The following is a 24,335-nucleotide window of genomic DNA, read 5'->3' as shown; positions in this document are numbered from 1 at the left end:
TTTAAGTGGCACAGAAATCGAGAACAAACTGGTGTTTGTTGTTCGGATGCTAAGTCATGTCCAACTCTTTGCAACCCCATGGACTACAGCACGCCAGGAGTCCCTGTCCTTCACTGTCTCTCGGAATTTGCTCAAACTCATGACCATTAAAGTCAGTGATGTCATCCAGCCATCTCATCCTTTCCTTCTCCTCCTGCCCTCAATCTTCCCCAGCATCGGCCTTTTCCAGTGAATCAGCTCTTTGCATCAGGTGGCCAAAGTATTGGAGCATCAGCTTCAGCATCAGTCCTTAAAATGAATACTCAAGGTTGTGATTTCCTTTAGGGTTGACTGGTTTGATCTCCTTGTTGTCCAAGGGACTCTCAAGAGTCTTCTCCAGCACCACAATTTGAAAGCATTCATTCTTTGGTGCTCAGCCTCTTTATGGTCCAGCTCTCACATCTGTACATGACTACTGGAAAAACCATACTTTTGACTATACAGACCTTTAGACTTGGGGACTCAAACAATGTCACTGGGACTTAGTCCCTCTCCATTTCTCAGCTCTGTTATCATCTGTGTTGACTCTACTCTCAGGCAGGTCCTTTTTCCATGGTAGCAAAGATGACCCCTTGTAGATCTAGGTTTTCATTCTGACCAGCTTGGCAATCCCCAAAGACAGGATTCCAGCAAAAGTCCTGGGGCTGAGATTCCTTAAAAAACTAGGAATAAAACCACGATATTACCCAGCAATCCTACTCCTAGGCATATACCCTGAGGAAACCAAAATTGAAAAAGACACATGTATCCCATTGTTCATTGCAGCACTATTTACAATAGCTAGAATATAAAAGCAACCTAGATGTCCATCAACAGATTAATGGATAAAGAAGTTGTGTTACGTATACACAATGGAATATTACTCAGTCATAAAAAGGAATGCATTTGAGTCAGTTCTAATGAGGTGGATGAACCTAGAACCTCTTATACAGAGTGAACTAAGTCACAAAGAGAAAGATAAATATCATATTCTAACACATATATATGGAATCTTGGAAAAGGTGCTGAAGAATTTCTATACAGGGCAGCAATGGAGAAACAGACATAGCAAATACACTTATGGACATGGGGAGAGAGGAGGAGACGGTGAGATGTATGGAAAGAGTAACATGGAAACTTACATCACCATGTGTAAAATAGATAGCCAACAGGAATTTGCTGCATGGCTTGGGAAACTCAATCAGGGGCTCTGTATCAACCTAGAGGGGTGGGAGGGGGAGGGAGATGGGAGGGAGCTTCAAAAGGGAGGGGGTATATGTATACCTATGGCTGATTCATGTTGAGGTTTGACAGAAAACAACAAAATTCTATAAAGTGATTATCCTTCGATAAAAAAATTAATTAATTAAAAAAGTCCCAGGGCCAATGCTCATCAGGCAGAACTGAGTCACGTGTTCTCTCATGAACCTGTCACTGTGGCTGGGGGATTAGAACATCCTGACTGGCCAGGCCTGAGTCACGTGACTACTTCCAGAGTAGGAGCAGGCTATGGATCAAGAAGTGAGGGAAATACAGCTCCCCAAAGGAAAACTGCACTTAGGAGAAGAAAGTGAAAGCAACATACCTCCACCTAACTTTCCACATCTCTTGCTGCTTCCTGTAAACATGTCCAAGTCTCCTCCAACCTACAAACACAACAAAACATTCTCATCTCCCTTGAGCTTCTGCAGATCACCCTCCTTCCTCTGGTTGCCAGAATTCTAGTCTACATGGCCTGTTCCACCTCCTGACTTTTTGTACCCTCCTCAGTCCTGGATAACCAAGCCTCCAGCCCTGCCAGTCCATTCAAAGGGCTCCAGTGGCCATCAATGCCCCAGTGCCCAGTGTAGTGGCCTTCCTCCTGTCCCTGTCCTTTTTGGCCTCTTGCCTACACACTATACCACTGACCACCATTTCCTGTTCCGCTGCTAAGAGTGGTTTCTGGACATCTACCCAACAGGGCCTCTTCTGACCTCTCAGGATCTTCTTTTCCTGTTTCTTTCATTCCTGCCCAACTGCCACTGTTATCCAGGCTCTGTCTTAAGCCTTCATGTCATTTCACATCTACATTCTCTTCCAGGCATTCTTTTTTACACTCATTGTGGTTGTCGTTCAGTCGGTCAGTTGTGTCTGACTCTTTGCGACCCCATGGATTGCAGCACGCAGGCTTCCCTGTCCTTTACCATCTCCCAGAGCTTGCTCAAACTCATGTCCAATGAGTCAGTGATGCCATCCAACCATCTTGTTCTCTGTCATCCCCTTCTCCTTCCACCTTCAATCTTTCCCAGCATCAGGGTCTTTTCAAATGAGTCAGCTCTTCTCATCAGGTGGCCAAAGTATTGGAGCTTCAGTTTCAGCATCAGTCCTTCCAAAGAACATTCAGGGTTGATATCCTTTAGGGTTGACTGGTTTGATCTCCTTGCAGTCCAAGGGAGTCTCAAGAGTCTTCTCTAACATCACAGTTTTATACCCATAGCTTTGGCCACACATGTACAGTGAGGGATCCCCAGATCTTTCCTGCTCTGAGCTCAGGGCTCATCCCATCAGCTGCCTGCCACTCATTTCTACTAGAATTCCTACAGAACCTTCAGAGCTGCATGTCCTCTTGGCCAGCATCACTTCATTCCCAAGTCCAGGTTGCCTGTGTTGAATGCCAGTTTTACTCTTTGATAGCCAGGTGATCATGGACAAATTATCTCATTTTTCTTTCTTATATATTTTTGACCCTACCATGTGGCATGTGGGATCTAGTTCCCTGACCAGGGATCTAATCCATGCCCCCTGGATGGAAAGCACTAGTCTTAACCACTGAACCACTGACAGGGAGCTCCTCACTCTTCTATTTCTCAGTTACTTCATCTATAAAATGGAGATGATAACAGTACCTAACAAATAAGGTAACTTACACAGGTTCAGAGGGCTAGATTATGGACATCTTTTAGGGCCCACTACTCTACATGTCACCCAAACACATGGCACCCATGCTCTATGCAGCTGGGCATCCCCTGCTGTTCTTAGGATCTACCAGGCACTTCCTCCCCTCTCTTTCTTTGCTCTCTGCTGAATGACCCCAGCCGACCCCTTTCCACCTGCCAATCTCTATACTTTAACGTCAAGGCTTGTCTCAAATTGCACTTCTTTGTAGCTTCCCTTCACCCCCAAACCAAGTAGAATGAAGCACACCCTTTTTCCTGTCCCCAGAGCATAGCATTTTATAACAGTGAATCACAGTAGCTAGTTTATATTATCAGATCACTTGTTTGATTACTTGATCAGATCACTTGAAGTCTTTGAAGACTTTTGTTTGATCATTTTTATTGCCCCAGGCTCCCAACACATAACTTGTGGGCATTTAATAGAGTGCAAAACATAGTATTTGCTGAATCCAACAACTGCTACTGAAATGCATTAAGATTTCTTAAGTTCCAGTTTGTAGAGGGATGGCTTTATGATGGATGTCAGCCGTTTCGTCTGCCCAGTGGACATTCCTGAGCCCTTTGTTTGCATAACAGCTCCCAGCCAGCCTTCCCTTGGGACACTCCCTTTCCCCACACTAGGTGGTTACAAGGCCCCACAGACCACAGCACACTGGCACAGGGCATAGGTCTGGCCAGTCAGAGCCAGAGTGATCATCTCAGATAGGGGCGTGTGGTCCAGCCCAGGCTAAAGAGAATGAACTCCTGGGATTTTTCATGGAGGCTGGAGAGAGAAGGAGCCCAAGAGTTCATGTGAGCGGCGCCTGGGGCTCTCTGGGGCCCTGGGGCTCCCATCCCCCTCCACCTGGAAGAAGCCCAGCTGCAGGCAGAAAGCTCTGGGCAGTCAGTGAGATGGTGGTTGTGGAACAACAGTCCCGAAGATCCGCCCCTGAACTTGGCCTTGGGCTTCCCTGGTGGCTCTGACGGTAAAGAATCTGCCTGCAGTGCGGAAGACCTGGGTTCAATCCTTGGGTTGGGAATATCCCCTGGGGGAGGGAATGGCAACCCATTCCAGTATTCTTGCCTGGAGAATCCCATGGACAGAGGAGCCTGGTGGGCTACAGTCCATGGGGTCACAAAGAGTTGGACACGACTGAGCAACTAACGCTTTTCAATGCTGGTTTTACCTCTGTAAGGCTTCATGATGTAATACTCCTCATGCTGTGGAAACCCAGCAAGGTGACTTCTCACTGCCCTGAAGTGCCAGGCATCTCCTTCTTCCAGCTCTCCTGCCCTACTTTTGAGGAGGCGATACTGATGATACTGACGGGGGTAGCATTCAGAAGTCTGTAAAGCAGGGATGAGGAGAGAAAGTAGTGAATTCATCTCCCTGACAAATACTTTATGATCATCTGTGATGTGAGGGAAGGCCCTGAAGTGGCACTTCAGGGCACTGTATATTAATCAAGACCCTTTCAGTGACAGAAAATCAAGAGAACCTGGATTGAGAGAATAAATAAATAAGGGAATGGAATTTATTGGCATATGTAACTGCGAAGTCCAGGAGTAGGGCTGACTTCAGGCACAGCGGATCCAGAGGCTCAGACAATGACATCAGGGACTGGCCCCTCTCTATCTCTCCCCTTTGCTTTTTTCTGCATTGATTTTATTCTCAGGTGGTCTCTTTCCACATGGGAGAAAAGATGGTCACCACCAGCCCCAAATGTATTTATTACCAGCAAAGAAGGAATGTGTGATATATAGAGGGCAGTAAGTTTAGACACAGAGTTGGAGACTCTTATCTACTAGAAATGCATTAGTCTATAAGTAATAGAACACCCTACTAGTGGGACTTGAAAGATCAAGGTTTGTTTATTGCATATATTAGCTGTCTAAAGATAAGTAATTCCAAGCTTGGTTCTCCCTGCATGCCAGGGGCCCAGGTTTTTTCTCTTCTGCTCTGCCATCCTCAGCATGTCAGCAACATTGTCCCTCTGGGTCATAAAGTGGCTGCTATGAAACCAAGTGTCATATCCTCACACAGAGGCATTCTCAGAAGGAAGGAAGGAAAGAAGGAAGAGGGCAGGAGCAAAAACAACTTTCTCATTTTCTTGCTTTTCATTTCAGAGGGTAAAATCTTTTCCAGAAATCCCGAGCAAATTTCCTTCTCCATCTCACTGGCCGAGATCAAGTCACACGACCATCTCTGACCAGTCTCTTGCACAGGGGGATAGGATTGATACCATCAACTAGGAGCAATCATGATTCATCTCTTTGCTAAGAGAGCAGCAAAGTTATCCAGATATTCACCCTGTTGGAGTTTCTGGGCTGGTGAGGCCTACCCCCAATTTTGGGAGGTAAATCAAGATTGTCCTCAAGGAGTATGGGGGAGTCTCTTGGGAGGGCTTTTGTACCAGTTCTTTGGTGAGGTTGTTGAGCTGCTCATTAACCAATCCAGAACTTGACCTGCCTCCATCCTTGTTCTGTCAAATAATTAATCTCTTATTGTGTAAGCCATTTTGAGTTGAGATAGGCATCCTCATTCTCCTCTAACCCAGGCAGAATTTGCTCAAGGCAACACTTTCCACACTGGTCTTAGAGCTCCAAGGACAGAGGGTGCAGGGTAGGCCGGCTCTGTCCTTCCAAGGTTCATCTCAACTAAGGCCTTGTCCCTACAGCCTTTCCATGCCCAGTCACAGTTATCCTGCCCTCTTCTGAATCCCACAGCATTTCTGTGTCTTCTTATTGCCTTTCCCAATTCATCTTCCTCTTAAAAAAAATTTAGTTTTTATTTTTATTTATTTGACTGCTTTGGGTCTTAGTTGTGACATATGGGATCTAGTTCCCTGAACAGGGAATGAACTTGCGCCCCCTGCATTGGGAGCACAGAGTCTTAGCCACTGGACCACCAGGGAAGCCCCCTACTTGTGTATTTTAAAAGAGAAAGCTCTTACTATTGTTTTATAGCACTTAGAATATATAATTGTAAATAGGATAAGTAGAAATAAGTGGAGATGTGAGTTACATAACAAAAATTGGTATTGAATCTCTCAAATTTGACTTGTAATAATACAAAAGAAGAAATAAAGTTGGATATAGAATAAACAACAAGGTCCTATTGTATATAGTATTGCACAGGGATCTATATTTGATACCTTGAGATAAACCATAATGGAAAAAAATATTTAAAAATGCATATATGTATAACTGAATCACTTTGCTGAACAGCAGAAATTAACACACTATGGTAAATCAACTATATTTCAATTAAAAAAAAACAGAAAAAGCTTTTGGAAGACATTTGTACACACATCAGTCTATGCTTGCCAAATTAACACTGCTTTATAATATCCCTCAGTAGTTTATAAAAATCTTGTTCTAGGTTTTCTCTCTCTCCTGTTTATTCTGTAATAAATTGAAGCCACAAATTAAGCTGATCCCTCCAGAATGTAAAGTTTCCAGTTAGCCTGTTTATGCCTGTCTGACTGTGCCTTTGGGGGCAGTAACTGAGTCTACACACTGAAAGAAAGGACTCCTTAGGGTCTAGATAGTTTTGTTCCAGAAGCAACTTTTCCAGCTAGGGAAGCTCCATGTAAATGAACTGAGATGTCAGCTTACTTGCTTGGTGTGGCCTGGGCCCTGGGCCCCCTGGATGAAGAGGGCCACAAGAGGCAATTTCCCAGTCTGCCCTTGGGTGGAGTGGGGGGAAGTACTGGTGAAATTTCTTTCTCCTTTATCAGCTCTGGCTCAGGCCCGGCCTGAGTGGGAGAGAGCCAGAGAGAAGCCAGACAGTTCCAGGAGGAGAGGGCAAGGCTTGCAGAGGGTGGGCAGACAGAACTACAGTCCTCACACAAAAGTAGTCTTAAGTCAATACTCCGCTGTTTTCCCAAGGCAACCACAAAACAGGAATTGGGGGCCGTGTCCTTTGTCCCCAAGTTCCAACATTAGGGGGGCAGTGGAGAGGAATGGCAAGGAGCCCAGATTTGGGGGTCAAACAGTGCTGAGATGGGGAGCTGCCCTTATCACGTGTATCAGCTATGTGACCTCATGTCAATGCTGAAATGTCCCCCGCTGAGCCCTGGTTTCCTGATTTGTAAAATGGGGTAACTACCTACCTTACAGGCGGGTGCTGAGTACATGGGAAGCACTCAACACAGCAACTGTAATTTGGTACATGGTTTGGAATTCAACAAATGCTAGCTTGCCTTGGAAACAAACACCTCAGCAAAGACAGGACTTTCTTCCGCTTCTAATTCTTGGCAAGAGCAAGGTGACTCTGTCAGCTCTGAGTCCTACCAAAGAAAACAGATTTGGGGTCTGCCCCTCTGGATTGTCTACTTGGGGTAACCAGGGCTGGAAAAGAGGTCTCTCAGGGGGGTGTTGTTTTAGGTTTTTCCCTGTCTGCTTGGGTTCACAGGAGCCAACAATAATCCAATCAGGGTTCTTTGACATTAATTACCTCCCTTTGTACAAGAATATTATCTCAGCAGGTGAAAAGTGTTTGAACAGAGTTCACCAAAAAGACAGCCCTTTCCTGAGGACTGCGTGGTGTGGGTTATCTTGGGGGGATTATTCTGGTTCTGAAAAGCAGCAGGACATCCTTATTTACATAAAACTGTGAGAGGCAGTGGGACTGCCGGGAGAGGAGGTCCCGGCATACAGGAGGAAAAGGAGCAGGACAGAGCGTTAGCCTGACTCTGGTCAAACAGCCAGGAATCTGGCCAAACAGAAAGTGCAGGATTGGCAGTGACCGAGTGATCCTGCAGAGACTTTTAGGAAAGATTCTGGGCCACAGCACGGGGCCTCCTAGGCTGGGCCAGGAGAATCTGGCGGCAGCCCCCGGCCCCGGGCCCGTTCCCACGTAATTGAAGTTGAATGTGCTGGGGGTGGGGAGGGCCGCTAGAGGCTGCAGAAATCTGTGTCCGCAGTTGGCCCTGTTTGGGATCAAAGCCAGTCAGTGTTGATTTTGCGCAGCATAGAAACAAATGCAACTGAAAGGCTGTTTTCCTGAGGCGTGCGTTTCGAAAGCAGGCTTTTCATTTGTTTCCCCAAGGACAGGTGGAGCGGGGAGGTGGGGGAGTCATGACGTGGCTCTTCTGTTGCGGTCACTTTGGCAAGCGGTTTTAGGCTCAGAGTTTCCAAGCATGCATAAACTAATCAGGATGTGTGAGTGGGCACAGCTACGACGAGGGCTAGTTTCTTCACAAAAGATTAATTCCTGGAGAATACTGCCGCAGGACCCGCTGGCTTTGTGTGATAAGTTCCAATTTGCTGTCCGCTGGAGTGTCTCTAAGCCAGCAACTCTCCTGATTCCTTCTGAAATTTTCCATTTCTTCTTCACTTCTAGGTCTTTCTCCGTGATCTGTTCTGCCCAGAAATTAGTTTGCGTTCCTTCTTTTCCATTTAGCGCCTCAGCCTGCTGGTGTTAAGCACAGCAGTAATGATGTAAGTGATACAAGCAAGTTTCTCAAGTGGTGGAAACACCTTCTCTTAATGGCACTCGCCTTCTCTCGGCCTTCCAGGGAAGTCTGAACTTTTAGCCCATTGGGCCACAACCAAAGAATGGAGAATTTAGAATCAGGAATGCAAATAGCTGGAGGGATCTCAGTTGTTCTTTTTAAATGAGGAAACAAATCAACTAGGTTTGTTCTGGGACTTGCTGCTTCTTCCCAGCAGAAGACGGCAAAAGACATCTCCACAGAGGGCAAGTCAGAACTGTTTTTCCTATTCAGTGCCATAGACTCTTTTTTCTCTTTTCTTTTTTTGTCTGTACGGGAACTTGTTGCAGCAAGTGGGATCTTTTAGTTGTGGCTTGTGGGACCTAGTTCCCTGACCAGGGATCAAACCCAGGCCTCTGCATTTAGAGTGCAGAGTCTTAGCCACTGGACCACCAGGGAAGTCCCTCACTTTGATTTTTTTTTAGTCAGTCGTGTTGTGCTAGGGGTAGATTCATCCTAGGTGTCAAACACCTTCATGGCCCAAGATCTTGCTGGTGATTTCACCCTTTGATGGACCCTCCCTTTCCCCAGCCCCAGACAAACCTCTCTTCATTTATTTCAAGATCTGCTGGATCTGAAAGGAGTTTTGGGTCGGGGATTTAGAACAGAGTCTGAAAAGAAGCAAAGCTGATTTAGTTCATGTTGTGTGCTTGGTAATTAGCCTTGTGAGGTGAACTTGATAACCACTTCACTACAGAAACGGTAATCAGCCTCAGAGTAACAAATGCTCTCTGCACCAGCGCAGCTCCGTGCCCAGTGCCAAAACCACATTTTGCTGCTGATTCCAGTGAGAAGTTTCTGCCCCAGAGAAGTTCAATATTAGGCCCCCAAGGCCACAGTCATTGTGTATAACACGACAGACTGTTACCTCTTCCTGCCCTTCTTTAAGGCAGAAAGAATTCAAAATCCAGACTAAAAACCAACTGCAGACCACCTTTCAGGCTCTTATAAGCTTCCAGAATTACAGTGAGAAGACTGCTCAATGTCCAGGAAAGGTACACTAGCTAAAATGGCTCTGAAATAGTTTTCGCCTCTGGAAGTCCAGCTTTCAAAATTCATGTCTGACAGAAACCATTGTCCTAAATGACAGCATTCTGGGGAGGGCACGTAAGTTTCAGGGAAGCAAGAAGAAGGGTTACCATCAGGTGGTAAATGGTTACCACTACCTTCAGAAAATGAAGGTGAAGTTGCTCAGCCATGTCCAACTCTTTGCAACCCTGTGGACTGTAGCCCACCAGGCTCCTCTGTCCATAGGATTCTCCAGGCAAGAATACTAGAGTGGATTGCCATTTCCTTCTCCAGGAAATCTTCCCGACCAAGGGATCGAACCCAGGTCTCCTGCATTGCAGGCAGACGCTTTAACCTCTGAGCCACCAGGGAAGCCCCTTTAGAAAATGAGAAGAGGGTATAAAAGAGTTATAACATTAATCAGGATAAAAAGACCACACTCTCTCTCCCTGACCCTCCAAAAAAGTAAAAAGTCTTTTATAACTTCCCTGAAGTGCCCTAATGCACAAATGCAAAGCATGCTTTTTGCCTGCTGCAGGCTGACCGCAGTACTGCCTTGTGGGGGGAGATAACCATATCGCAGAGGAGATTGGGCTTTGGCTCTGGGGTAGAACTCAGGGTTCCTCAGAGGACAAGCTATTATGACTTTACTCTATCATTTAAAAATCTTAACTTTAAAAGCTGCATCTGTTGGTGTAGCCACTATAGAGAATTCTAGGACTCCCATTTAAGAAATTTTCACAGGCAGGAATGAAGACTGGCCAGCAGCAGAGGCCTGCCAGAGAACACTTGGTGGCTTCCTAACCTTGCTTCAGATGCTGGCCAGGTCTCTGGGTGGTTTAGATGTACCCCCCAGCGCCATTAAAGAACAGAAGCTAGATCTCAAGAAAAGTTCCTGAAAATTTTCCCTTCTGCTGCCAAGAGGGAAGTAACACAGCAGAATCACTGCAACAGAGTTAAATCAGCTTTATCCTGGAGGAAACAAAATAGCTTTCCTCAAATGTTGTAAGAGTGACTTTTCTTTTCCGGATTAGCCCATGGACTTTATCACAACGAGCCAAAATCTGCCACCAGCCCAAGCAATGTGGCATCATGCACGGCAGCCAAATCTTACGGGTAGTATTTGTAGCTTGTGTACCCTGACTGCACCAGGAGAGGGGTTTCCAAGTAGTGACAGAAGGTTGTTCATTTGTGATTTGCCAAGTTCTCCACATTCTTACTGACTGGCTGTTTAAATCCCTTTTTCAGCCCAGAGCAACTTCACTGAGCAAGCAGGGAGCGGGGAGTTGATTCAGTGCTTTATCTTACACGGTGGATCCTGAACGAGTCACAAACGAGTCACATTTATGACAGTTTTCAAAAACAAAACCACCCTAGCTCTGTAGAGGGCCTGGGAAAAAGTCTTGGGTGTAGAAACTGTTTTTTTGTTTGTTTTTTTTTAACCATAGTTTGCAAGACAATGGTGCATCTGGGTCTTCTCTTAACCCAAGCCTCCCAATTCAGAGAACCTTCTTCTCTATCTGGTTCAGTTACTTTTTCTTAGATGATTCAGGTACAAGCTCCCAAGCAAAATAACCACCAGAGAGACACAGATTTCACACATGGCAGAATCATTTCAAAGTTTGGTAATTTTAATGCAATTTCACTGTTCAAGGTAGTATGGATATGTTAAGTGGTTCATTTTCATCCTGCAGAAAACACTAAGAGTTTCTACCTTATGTAATTTTGTCAAATTCAAACATGACTCGTTGACTTTTTTTTTTTAAACATTTTCTTTACATAGCTTGACAAGAATTTTTTTCTGGAACATTTTTTTTTTTAAACCTTCAAGTAGTTTGGAAACATTTGCCTATTTGCTCCTTCCTCTGGGCACAGCCTTTCAGAGTGTTTATCTCACCTGTACTGAGAAAAATCTCTGTTCTCTCAGTGGTGGCAGAGCTGCTTGACAAGAGGTGATCACAGAGAAATGAGGAGCAAGCAAGCTTTGTCAACTACTTCTAATTCTCTTAATTAGTATGCTACGATCCACCCCAGCTTCTGCAAGGTCAGACATGCACAACAAGTACTTGGCCAAAAAAGCAGGATTCTAACTAGTGTAAAAATAGATTTTAAATAAAATAGAATCTCTATAGGAAAGAGAATTAGGTTAGCTTCCCATTCCCACTTTTGCTTTAAGATACCTGTATATATATATATAAGTCCAAGGGGGACTTGTGGAATTGGTTTGCCCTAAGAAAAAATTGAGAATGTCTGAGTACATTCATGTTGCAGAGTTACAGAGAAGGTTCTTTGGGAAATGCTGTGGCAGACCCCACAGAAACGCATTGTGATTAGCCATACAGTTGGTGTGTGAAGAGGTGACACGGAAGACTTTTGGAGGATGAGGCCTAATCATAGGCTAAAAACCAGTTCTGAAGTGTGATCATTTGAAAACTTTGTCTAATTATAAAAACAGAAAAGAAAATCCATCATTTAACAGTGTGTCTTGTTAACCTATACAGCTACCTCTTTTGGAAGCTAAATTCCAACATGGGTCTTACTTTAATTTTGCTTAATTACCACATATTGTGAGGTTTTTTTTGGACATTTCTGTTTCTAGAAAAAGTACACAGACCCTCTGTTGGCCCATATAAGCATTACATGACTGTTTTAAAGGGGCCTCTGTTAAAATTCTAATTTTTGAATTTAGCGACAGCCTTTTGGATATATCTTGAAAGCGTAACTGCAGATCTGCCCAAGCTCCTCTAGTCACAATCAAAACACGTAGCCCAATTTTCTGTAAACACTCAGAAAATACTGATCCCAACAAAATACAGTCAGTCAGAGGCCTTGCTCATACCTTTTCACATGGATGATAAATCTGCCTGCTTATTCTTGCTGGATGCTAGGAAATCCACTGAGATTTGAATCTTAGAGCAAAAATTAAGCCTCCTTCTCTGAGGTTCATAATGAGCTGTGGAGGCATCAAAAATAAACAAAGTGGGGACGTCACCAGTTTTCCTACACTGGGTCCACTCAGTATGCCCAGGGGCTGTTTGTTTTTCCTGGCGAGGCCTAGAGCAAGAGGAGATGGCTGCTGGTGACAAGCCAGTGCTGGGTTTACACACCTAGCCTCTTTTCATGTAACATTTAACCATTTCTTCAATTCCCCAGAGGCAAGAAGTGATGCCAATGATATGAGACTAATGCTAGGGTGTTTTCATAAATCCTTAGTGGCCAATGGGAGCCTCTCTCTCAAGCAACTGCTGTGACATCTGGCAAGTTTGGTGCCTTAGGGCGAGGTAACATTAGCTTTCAGGGGACACAAAAAAATCCGAGCTCTTAAACTGACCCCAGAACTAGAAGTCAAATACACCAACTCAATAAATACAACGGAAAAATGCACAGCAGCGTTGGGGCATCTATCAAGTAGGAAGGCAAAATGGTCATCAGAACGTCTGAGGTTAGTGAACTATCATGGTTAAGAAAAGCAGCCACCTTTGAAAACACTGCTTGTTTCCCTCAGCTCTCCTGGTCATCAGCCTTCTACAGTCGTTACACCACACGCTAGCAAATGAAAGATCCAAACAACTGTGGCTTGATCCTGACTTATACTTATTCAGGGTTCACCCTCTCAGTTAGCTGAAGGCCCCAGCACGCCCTCGCTGTGCCAGGGAGAACAGTCCTGGCACCTCTCTGAAGATCACTTGCCCCTCTTGCTGCGGCCCTTCCTGGAGGACAGCTTCCCACTGCCCCCAGAAGATGGGGGGCTGGAGGCTGAGGCCATGGCAATGTTGATCTGTCCCTCCTGGATTTCCTGCCGGGTCTCAGCGGGCAGGTGGTTGATTTTCTGCTGCGTTTCCAGGTAGAACATGACATCCCGCAGCTGCTCCTGGATCTCGGTGATCTGCAGGTCCTTCTGGTCACAGGTCTCTTTTAACACCCTCTCCTCCTCCTTTAGCTTGTTCTGCAGGAGGACTTGATTGGCTCGCAAACACTTGTTCATTTCCTGCTCCTCTTTGAGCTCCGTGGTGAGTTTGGCCACTTTAGTGTTTAGCTGAGTGCACCTTTCACAAAAACAAAGGAAGACAATGCATGTTTTCCATTTGCTGACAGAGTACCCTTTCTGCTCTGGGATTGAACAGAGAACATGACTTCAGAATCCACTTATGGCAGACCACTCCCTCCCATGGCCAAGGGGTCTGCTGCCATTGCAACAGCCATCTGAAATCAGAATTCTGCTTCGGTTAACTCAAGTGTAACTTCAGGACAATATTTCAGGATCAGAGATTTTTCAATAGCAGAAACTATTCTGTGACTCATGGTAAAATGTCTACTGCTTCTCTGAATTGTTTACATGAGTGGCTTAGAGATGATAACTGTGATAAAGAAGTTATGAGGAAAAGTGACATTCTTAATGAGTCAAGTGCTCTGACCTCACTGCATTTGCTGGAGAAGAGTCTTCAAGAAGAGGGAGTGCCTTATTGATGCTCAATCTTACTCACAAGTAAAGAATGACAAATTAAAACACCACTTGAAATACCATTTTTATGTATCAGAATGCCAGAGAGCTCAGATGTGGGAAAAGGGGGCACTCCCACATGGTGGCACTGGAGTGTGAACTGCTACACACTCAATGGAAATCAACTTGGCAACATCTATGAAAATCAAAATTTCACCTGCCCTCTGACATAGCTATTCTACTTCCAAGAATTTATCCTATAAAATAAATATATTCAGGGTTGCACTAAATGACATATGGACAAAGATGCTTATTGCAACATTGTTTATAGTAGTAAAACATGTCCATCAAGGGGAACTGGTTAAAATTATGATTTTCATACATGTTACAGGATATAGATCTAGGTGTACCAGTCCAAAGGAAAAAAAAAACCCTCCAAAACAGAATATTTTACCAAATAGAATACCTAATATTATTCAATTTTTGTAGAAAAAAGATGTATGTGAGATGTTTATACAGGTACAGTAAAAGAGCTCGAACAATAAGTATTCACTGGTGCCATTAAGAACCTCTAGATAAAAAAAAAAAAAAAAAAAGAACCTCTAGATCAGTGATCCCCAACCTGTTTGGCACCAGGGACTGATTTCATGGAAGACAGTTTTTCCATGGACCAGGAAGTGAGGAGGGGTGGAGGGGACTGTTTCAGGATGATTCAAGCGCATTACATTTATTGTGCACTTTTTGTATTATTATTACATCAGGTCTACCTCAGATCATCAGGCATTAGATCCTAGAGGTTGGGTACCCATGTAGGATTTGGGAGTGAAAGAAAACTGTTAGTTTTAACTTTTAAATTCTTTGGAACAGTTCAATTAGTTAGGGCACTGAAAATATAAGAGACTTTTTTATTTTTATTTCTATTTATGTTGTAGTGTTGTTTTCACAACAGTTAACCCCTTTGGTACAGTTTCTGTTGGAGTGATGAAAAATTCTGGAATCATAGTTGCACACTGTGAAGGCACCTCATGTCACTGACTGATATACTTAAAATGATTAATATGGCAATATCTATGTAATACAGATTTTACCACACACACACACCCCCATACCACTAAAAATATCCAGTTATTTGCTAGGGGGTAAACAGGTGAAAGGTGTATGGAAATTCTGAGAACTATCGTTGCAACCTTTTTGTAAACCTTAATTTATTCCAAAATAAAAGATTAAAAAAAAAACAAAAAACCTTCTTAAGGGACAATTATCCCCTTTATCCATTTGTCTGGAGGCAAAAAATCCAATTATTTTTGTGAGTCTAACTTATGCTAGAAAAGTAGTTTCATTTAGTAGCAATTATCTTCCCAAATAACAGTAGTAGAGAACAGTAGTTCTTGCCATGTTGTTGATGAGTTTTTCGCTCCATATTCAGTATCTTTGCCTTTAATTCCCAAGCAAAGCCAGAAGACACATCATCTTCAGTTTAGGTGTAAATATCCTTCCTAACTGCCATTTCTCAGTCACCACGGCTCAGAGAGGCTCTGGGCAAAGGGAGATAGCTTTCTACAAGCAAAAATAGGAGACACTTGCGCACAGTATAAGCACAGTCATCAGGAGAGAGCCCTGTATTCCACATGGCACCCATCTGGCATGAAACACTGAATTTTTTACTAAACAGGAAGTCACAGTAGTAGGTCTGCACCATATACAGGGAGACCCTTGAAAACTTGGTGATACACACACACTTGACAATAATGAGTGCGTGTCCATGGGAACAAAGGAGATTCTCTGTTTATGGAACCTGTTAGAATAAAATATCTAATTAAAAAAACAGGTCAGTTATACCTACTTTCTTTCCACAGACTGTTTTTCTTTCAGGAGGTCATTTAGTCTGTGCTCTAGATTATCACATTTCTCAATTGTTTCTTTAAATTTGGTCTTCATGTTGTTAATCTGAAAGAGTAAAAAGAGATCAGTTTTATTTCAAAGACAAAGCTGTGTGGCCTTTGGGGCTAACTTCACAATTTTCACCCCCTGACTACTTGTCTTTAACTTTGACAAACCAAACTTAGAAAAGGTGAGACCATTATTGGAAAGAATTTCTGCAACACGAGTAAGTATTTTGAGAACTCCCTTTTTCCTTACCATTTCTCTCAACCAGGATGAAGAGGGATCAAAAGCTACTGAATGTTGAGTGAAACTGCTAGAAGGCAGAGCTTCAGGCTGCAGAGCAGGAGATGGTTTTGTCAGAAGCCAGACCAGAACCTCCCATTCTTTTTTTTCTTTTAATTGAAGTGTAGCTTATTTGTAGTATTATGGTAGTTCCATGTGTACAGCAAAGTGATCCAGTTACACATATATTTTTCCAGATTATTTTCCATTATAGGTTATTATAAGATATTGAATATGATTCCCTGTGTTATACAGTACATCCTTCTTGCTTCTCTATTTCAAATATAGTAGTGTGTATCAGTTAATTCCATACTCCCCTTCCTATCCTCTTTGGTAAATATAAATTTGTTTTCCATATCTGTGAGCCTGTTTCTGTTTTGTAAATAGATTCATTTGTATTATTTTTTAAGATTTGGATGTAACTGATAATCATATAATCTTTGTCTTTCTTTGACTTACTTTATTTAATATGATAATCTCTAAGTCCATTCGTATTATTGCAAATGGCATTATTTCATTTTTTTTTATGGCTAAGTAGTATTCCATTGTATATATGTACCACATCTTCATCTGTTTATCTGCTGATGGACATTTAGGTTTCTTCTATTTGTATTGGATATTATAAATAGTGCTGCTATGAACACTGGGGTGCATTTATCTTTTCTGATTAGAGTTTACGTCTTTTCCAGATATATATTTAAGAATGGGATTGCACAATCGTATGGTAGTTCTATTTTTAATTTTTTTAAGGAACCTCCATTCTGTCTTTCATAGTGACTGCACCAATTTACATTCCTATCAATAGTGTAGGAGGACAAGAATCTCCCATTTTTAACTCACTACTGTTTTTTACCTCTTGAGATCATATTCTAAAATTACACTTGACCCTTGAACGATGTGGGGGTTAGGGATCTCAACCCTCCTTAAAATTGAAAATCCAAGTATAACTTTATCATCAGTGCTCTGAGGTTCTGCATCTGCAGATTTAACCATCTGTGGTTCCTGTAGTACTATAGTAGGCATCCGTTGAAAAAAATCCACATGTAAGTGCAGTTCAAACCCATGCTGTTTAAGGGTCAACTGTATTATCCAAATAATCCAAAGGTACTTGTAATAGGTGATTCTAGCTGTTTGGTATTCTTTCCCCTCCAAACTCACTATTAATATTCTCATGTACTCTGAAGTCACATGCAACATAAGCAGTTCTTATTTTATTGAGTTTATATAAAGGCAATTTACAGAAAGAATTCATATTACATTGTCTTAAAAACTTATCACTGGTCTAAAGACAGGAAGAAGATAGGTGGGTCATGAGGTATTAATAGTAGGAAACGGAAGTGACTGAGAGTTTAAATCCTATGGCTCAGGCATTGGCTAGATGTCTTATAGGTAGTATCTCATTTATTCCCTTTTTTTCCATTTATCCTTTATTACAAGCCTATGACTTAGGTGTATAAACTTTTTACAGAAACTGAGGCTTGAGAAAGGTGAGGCAATAGACCCCAGGGTCACCCAGCTAGAGTGATGTGAGTCCAGGACTGGACCCCAAGTCTGGGTTCAAAGCCAAGTTCTAAAACTCTCTCTGCATCAGACAGTGGGCCAAAGCTCAATAACAAAGGAAAAGTGACCTCTGGGCAAGACCTAAACTCTCAGCAGATATTCATGCAACATCCATCATGCCAGAAAAAAGGTCACTACTTTTAATGCTTTCTTTTTAAACATTTGCCATATGGCCTGCCTAGCAGGTCTCTAACTGCACTGCTCCCTCTTTTTTTAAAAAATAAGAATAACTGCTTTGTAGTAATTAACTTTAGAGCCAACGTTATTAAGTTGGAAGAACATGCAATTAAAGGGAGATTTCTAAAAGTTCTGCTATGTCATAAAAATAAAAATAGCTTTCAAATTACTCAAATTCTATTCGATATTAATTTTTTCCTCAATACTGTTTTTAAAATAAGACCATGAGATCCTTTTGACCTTTTTCTCTTAAACTTACTCCAATCAGTTCAGGGAAACTGGAAAGGACAGAAATAACCATCAAAAGGAACCAAACTGTATGTTTTGGTGACTAAAGACAATAAGCCAAACACATTTAAATCAAGATGAAAAATACTAAGTGACCTCAAAAAGGTTTTTAATATTGCTAGAGACAAATGTTATGGTGGTTTAAATTGGTGGTTTAAGAAACATTTCTGACCATTAGCCCGCAGTAAGAAACACTTTGTGTACACACACACACACACACACACACACCCCTGAAACAAAAGTTTCACAAAGTAGTATTAAATGTGGTGATATCTATCCCATGCTGTTTAATAAAAATACCAGTTGTGGCCCACCAAACCCAGTTCACAATCCATAGCTGGAAAAACAGCAATTTAAATATGGAGCTAGAGGCTTAAAAGAAAAGATTTATCTTTTTTCTTTAAGCTGTGTCATGCAACTTGTGGGATTTCAGTTCCCCGACCAGGGATTAAACCCTTCCCCTTTGTCAGTGAAACTGCAGAGTCCTAACCACTGGACCACTTAGGGAATTCCAGAAAAAAAGTGGTATCTAGGAGAATTCACCTGTATAGATGATCTACTCTATGCTCTTCATACATGGCCCACTAAAACTAGGAACCTTCAAGTGGGTATGAGCTTCATTTTCCAGAACAGACTCTGCTCACGCTGTAATAACTGCACTACCTAAGGCATTGGGGGACTGGAATAGTATTGCAATTGAAGTCCACAGTGAATTTCAATCTCCAGCCCCTCTGCTCCCCTACATTAACTTTTTATGAGGCCCATGACCAAGAATCTCTGCCTGTGAAACCCACGATCACTGTTTCTCCTTGCACGTGCACCATGGCTGGATGTGCCAACGGACAGAGGACAGAGGCAGGAACAAAAGGCTGACATCACCATTAACTGACCTCTTTTACTAGAAAACAAAATATCTTTTCTGAGCTTTGTATTTAGGGCTGCCTTGGCCGCCACCTTACCCCTACCTAGAAGTAAACACAGTTTCACATTTTTAGTTTTCCTGCCCTCTGATTTGCTTTCCATGGGCATGTGTTAGGGAATGCAGTTAATCCTCAAGAATCTTAAAAGGCAGAGAGGATCCTGAGCTAAGTTCTCAAGGGCCTGTACAAAGCACTTTAGGTGGTCACACTGGGACAGCCCATAGAAAAAATCATTAGCGAGGCTGCATGGCATTGCTGGTGCTCCTCCTGCGGAGACCCAAACTTCACACCGAGTGGCAGCGACGCCTGCTCTGCCTCTCACGTGCTGTCAGAGGGACCTCCTTCCCATGGGGACTCCAATCAAACCCCTCTAGAAAGGCAATGCCATTGTTTAGAAGGTTCTTGTAAGAATTTCATCATGAACTTTTCAAGAGAGATCATTTTAAAGCTGGGAGCATCCCAAGTGGTGCTGTGGGTAAAGAATCTGCCTGCCACTACAGGAGACACAGGAGATGCAGGTTCTATCCCTGTATTGGGAAGATCCTCTGGCATAGGAAATGGCAACCCACTCCAGCATTCTTACCTGGAAAGTTCCATGGACAGAGGATCCTGGTGGGCTACAGTTCATGGGGTTGCAAAGAGTCAGACACAACTAAGCAAGCACACACTACGCCTTAATGAAAGAAACCTGATTTCTTCTCATTTGTAGGCATGTTTAGAAACGGACCCTTGAGGCTGGCATAAAGTGACAGGTTGGCCCTGCCTTCTAAGCTCCAGGATAATACCAGCTACCACAGAGGTGAGCCCCAAATCCAGCTCTGTAGTTCCCCATCTGAAGACCCAGTTACTGGGTGGGGATTCACAAAGTTACTAAGATAAGCATTTTTAAAATAACTATTTAAATCAATGATTTAAATTTAAAAGCCTTTAAGACTAAGGGAATCACTGAATTATGACCACTGTCCCTAGATCCTGAGAATGGTTCCCAGAGCCCCAGTTATACATGAACACTCAGGTGCTCACTGGTTTTCAAACTCCTTTCTCTGGTACCCTCAGGGTTCCTTGTACATGCTGCAGACAAAGGGAAAACCAAGTAGGTGGAGCTCTGGGCCACTCTGGGCTGGGTTTCCACCAAATCATACCACTTTTCTTTTCTACCCACTGAAACAGTGAATGGCCTCTTCTTTAAAGGATTATCTTGTTAAATTTTCAAGACCACTGCCTGAGACCAACAAGGTGCCATGCTGACTACTCTAGCATCTCTGCCTAATTTTATTCCCTTCAATTTTAAAGCACCATCTTGTTGCCTTAGGAGCCCATATTCAGCTCCCCAAAGCAGCTGTTCCCAAGTTGACAAACCCTTGGCTGACTCAAATTACAAACCCTCATGCACATACTTCTATTTTTTAAATGGAATTGCACAAGCCACTAGAAAACCTGACTGAACGAACAAACAAACAACATCCCAACCTCCAAATACCAAGATACTTAGGGCTTTAAATCCAAGGTTTCTTTTTTTAAGTACATGCCAAGTGTCTAATTTCTTCCTTAATGTAGTACAGAATAGGGCTCAGCACACAATAAGATTGTGTGCAGGGGTCAGCACACAATAAAATCTTGATTTACTAGTCCTAGGTGAGAATATATGTCCACTTCCCTTCTCTTCAATTATGCTTAGTTGATTACATTTGCAGTAAGTGTATTTTTGTGTCTTCCTTTTCCTCTTTTTGACTAATTTCACTCTCACTGTTGTCTGGAAGTTGTTTCCTGATACAGTCTTCAGAGGGTAAGTCTCCAGTATAATGGGCAAGTCAGGTGTTTACTGGAACCTTGATCAAGAGTTAGGTCACTGGAGTGAGCCAAGTCAGAGAAGGCAATGGCACCCCACTCCAGTACTCTTGCCTGGAAAATCCCATGGACAGAGGAGCCTGGTAGGCTGCAGTCCATGGGGTCGCTAAGAGTCAGACATGACTGAGCGACTTCACTTTCACTTTTCACTTTCATGCACTGGAAAAGGAAATGGCAACCCACCCCAGTGTTCTTGCCTGGAGAATCCCAAGGACGGGGGAGCCTGGTGGGCTGCCATCTATGGGGTCACACAGACTCAGACACAACTGAAGCGACTTAGCAGCAGCAGCAGTGAGCCAAGTGATTCCAAATCTTTTCTTTTTTCTACCCTTACTAGCCTCCAGCTTTGTTGAGATTTAACTGACATAAAACGAAGGTTTCTTTTTTAGAGGTAAACCAGCTCTCTACCTATAGATGAGACTAAAAAGAAAGATTATAAGATCCATTTTCCCCTGTATTCTGCCTTCTCCCACCCAACAGCAGGCTGTCCTAGCATGTGGCATTTTAGTAGTCATCAAACGAGAAACTTACTTCCTCTGCTGTGTCCTTCTCTATCCGAACTATCTTGTTTTCCCAGTAGATTCGTTGTGACTCCAGCTGGCTTGTTAGTAAATACGAATACTACAAAAACACAGAGAATGGACACCAAAACATAAGTTACTGTTGTCAGTCTCTGAAAGTCAATTAAAACCTGATTTTCAATGACCTGCAGAAGAGTAAGAGGAACATTCAGAATGTATATTACACCCTGGTTCCACTCTACTCAATAAATTAGGGGAGCACAGAGATGACAGTTACACTTCAGTCCCCTCTGAGGGCTTACAATCAATCTAGTTAGGGACAAAGAGAGAAATGTACAATTAAAAAAACCCTTGTTTCTGTTCATGCTGGCTTCAAGAAGAACTACATGGTTTTAAATCGAGTATAACTCAAATCAGCTCATCCAGCTACCCCTTCAGGAAGTTGTCCCTGTCACATCCAGCCTTGGGTTAACTGCCCCTCTTGGCTCCCACTGTGCCTATCATTAATAGCACTTATGACATTAGCACTTAATCAGTCATTTACCAGGCTCTCTCCTTGACTGGACTGTGAACTCTTTGAAAGCAAGGCTATATCTTTAATTTTGTACCCTCGGTGCCTGGCACATTCTGGGATGTCAAGAAAACTTTGCTACCCAAGTGCAGGAATGAATGAACAGTGCTGTGTAACTAGAGAAAGGACAGATGGCTTATGACAGTAGGATCTGATAGGGTTTCTGACAGAAGGTGAGATTTGAGAGGACCCTTGACACCTTGACAGACAGACAGGAGGAGGAGACAGAAAGATTCCAGAGAAATGTGATGCTGCGGACATTCAGGATTATCTCAGCCATGAAGTAAGATCAGTGAAGCTGGAGTGTAGGGTGTGGTGAGATGGGGCCTATGCAAAGTTCTGGGGTATCACATCTAGAAATGTGAGCCAAAGAGTGGCAAGATCACATTTTGTATTCTGGAAAAGATCATTCGAGGAGACTGGAGATCTACTCATGTTTGCAGGCCAGAGAAGAAAATGAAAGAGCCACAGAAAAAAGGGACAGTTTGGGAGAATGTATGTCATTAGAATGTATGCTCCAGGAGGGCAGCGAGTCCATTTAATGTTAAGTTAAATGGAAGAGTAGCACATGGAAGAGTAGGTGACAGACAGCAACCCTCAAAAGGTATTCACTGAATGAACATACTTAATTTGTAAGAGTTACTAAAAACTTAACACTAAAGATTGGAACTTTTTTCATGTCAATACAATATATTAATGGTAACAACATTAGCTCTATTTTATGCCATTTCACTGACCTTAAACACTTGGAGATGAGCAAGTTTTCAAATATCCACTTCTTCCAATGGTTAAGGTATTTGTTTTAAAAGTAATTGTTTTGAAATTTATATAAAATAGGACTCATGTTAAACTTTTCCTTCCTTAATATAAAATTTACATATCAAGTTTATAGTTATATAAAGTTTACCGCTATGAGAAAAACCCAACTGTGCTAATTTTGTTGTTTCTTCACTTATATGAATATCCAAAATGGCTTTATCTAAATAAGGCTTTATCTTTATCCAATTACTAAATGCCAACTCAACATATACAAAAAAGCTTCTTGGCATGGAAAGATGCTACTGGGGATTCCTCATTCTGACCAAGTTTGCTCCATTTCTGCCTGCTATTGTGATGCCAACAGGAAGATTCTTAACTTCTAGTTTTATCACAGCTACAGAGGATAACCCTAATACTGAATTTGAGACAACTAGGAACATAATGTTGAAAATTATAAGGCTCAATGAAACTGAAGATTTCCAAAGAAGAAAATCAGATGAAATAAAAGTATTTAAAGACTCCTTCAGAGCAATATAGATCTTTAAAACAAATGCTAACATGCAGGGCAAATGGCAAAATTAAAAGCCCAAACAACCTTTCAAGTTAGAATAGTAAAAAGCAGTAGACATAGGTATTTAGTGATTAATAATAAAATATCTTACCTCTAACTGTAAGGCATCTATTTTCTCCTCCTGGCAAGTATCACCTTCACATTCATACTGTACCAGCTTTCCATCTGTTTTACTTGCAACCAGTCGATGGACATAATTATCTAAAGAAAAGAATAAGTCAACCAAGGCATGGTTTTTCAGAATGAAAAGGGTCTCCATAAACCCTTAACTTGGACAAAATTTTTGTTTTCACAGATCCAAATTAAATGCCGTGCAATATTTCTTTAAAAGTGGTCTAAATCACTTGAATTTTTAAAAAAAGAGTGAGAGGGCAGGAGTATAAGTATTAACTCTCTTTAACTTGGGCAATGCAGGCCATTCACATATGAAAGAGGGCCCTATGGGCCACCATGAGAACTGGAGTTTGCCACAGCTGTCAGGAAGATTTCAAGCTGTGAGAAAGAAAGTGGAGAGGTTCTGACAGAGATGTTTTTAAACAGAATGAATCCAAACTAGAAAATAGGAGTGGTGTTCACCTCCAGCATAGTCCCAGACTCGATGGTTGGTGAGCTGCATGGCATACGTGTGTTGGGTCTCCTCAAAGTGCTTATAGGCATGTCGACTCACATATCGTCCACATCCTATGTGGCCACATATTAAACAAATCCAAAGGTTCTGCCGGGAAGGAGGTAAGATCTTCATTAGAGATGTAAAATTACATGACCTGGTGTATTAGGTATATGATACTGGGGTGTATGAGAGGCCTGACACGGGATGAGATTTAGAGATGTTTCTATAGGAGTTCTGAATAAGGGGACTTATTCAAACTTATTCAAATTATTTCAAATTCAAATAAGTCCCCTTATTCAAACAAGGGGACTTCCCTGGTGGTCCAGTGGTTAAGAATCCACCTTCCAATGCAGGGTCCTCAGGCTGGATCCTTGATCACGGAACTAAGATCCCACATGTCTCTGAATAACTAATAACTAAGCCTGAGTGCCACAACTAAGACCCAGTGCAGCCAAATAAATAAA

General features: G+C 42.5%; 1 protein-coding gene across 4 annotated transcripts in view; it reads right to left on the bottom strand.

The window, feature by feature from the left end:
- Positions 1-11,052: 11,052 nt before the first annotated feature.
- The window catches only part of BRAP (BRCA1 associated protein), an 80,215-nt gene continuing 66,932 nt past the window's right edge, over positions 11,053-24,335 (bottom strand). For all 4 annotated transcript variants that reach the window (XM_065904501.1, XM_065904500.1, XM_065904502.1 and 1 more), the window contains 5 exons: positions 23,838-23,976; positions 23,353-23,462; positions 21,371-21,460; positions 15,724-15,827; positions 11,053-13,485 (listed from right to left, as the gene is read on the bottom strand). In XM_065904501.1, coding sequence (XP_065760573.1) covers positions 13,122-13,485; positions 15,724-15,827; positions 21,371-21,460; positions 23,353-23,462; positions 23,838-23,976 — 807 coding nt within the window. In that variant the 3' untranslated portion in view covers positions 11,053-13,121. The remainder of the gene's footprint in view (positions 13,486-15,723; positions 15,828-21,370; positions 21,461-23,352; positions 23,463-23,837; positions 23,977-24,335) is intronic.

The sequence above is a fragment of the Muntiacus reevesi genome, chromosome 13 (assembly GCF_963930625.1).
Source record: "Muntiacus reevesi chromosome 13, mMunRee1.1, whole genome shotgun sequence".
In the NCBI taxonomy this organism is placed as follows: domain Eukaryota; kingdom Metazoa; phylum Chordata; class Mammalia; order Artiodactyla; family Cervidae; genus Muntiacus; species Muntiacus reevesi.
The sequence above is the reverse complement of the archived record's forward strand: the minus strand, read 5'-3'. Positions and strand labels throughout refer to the sequence as shown.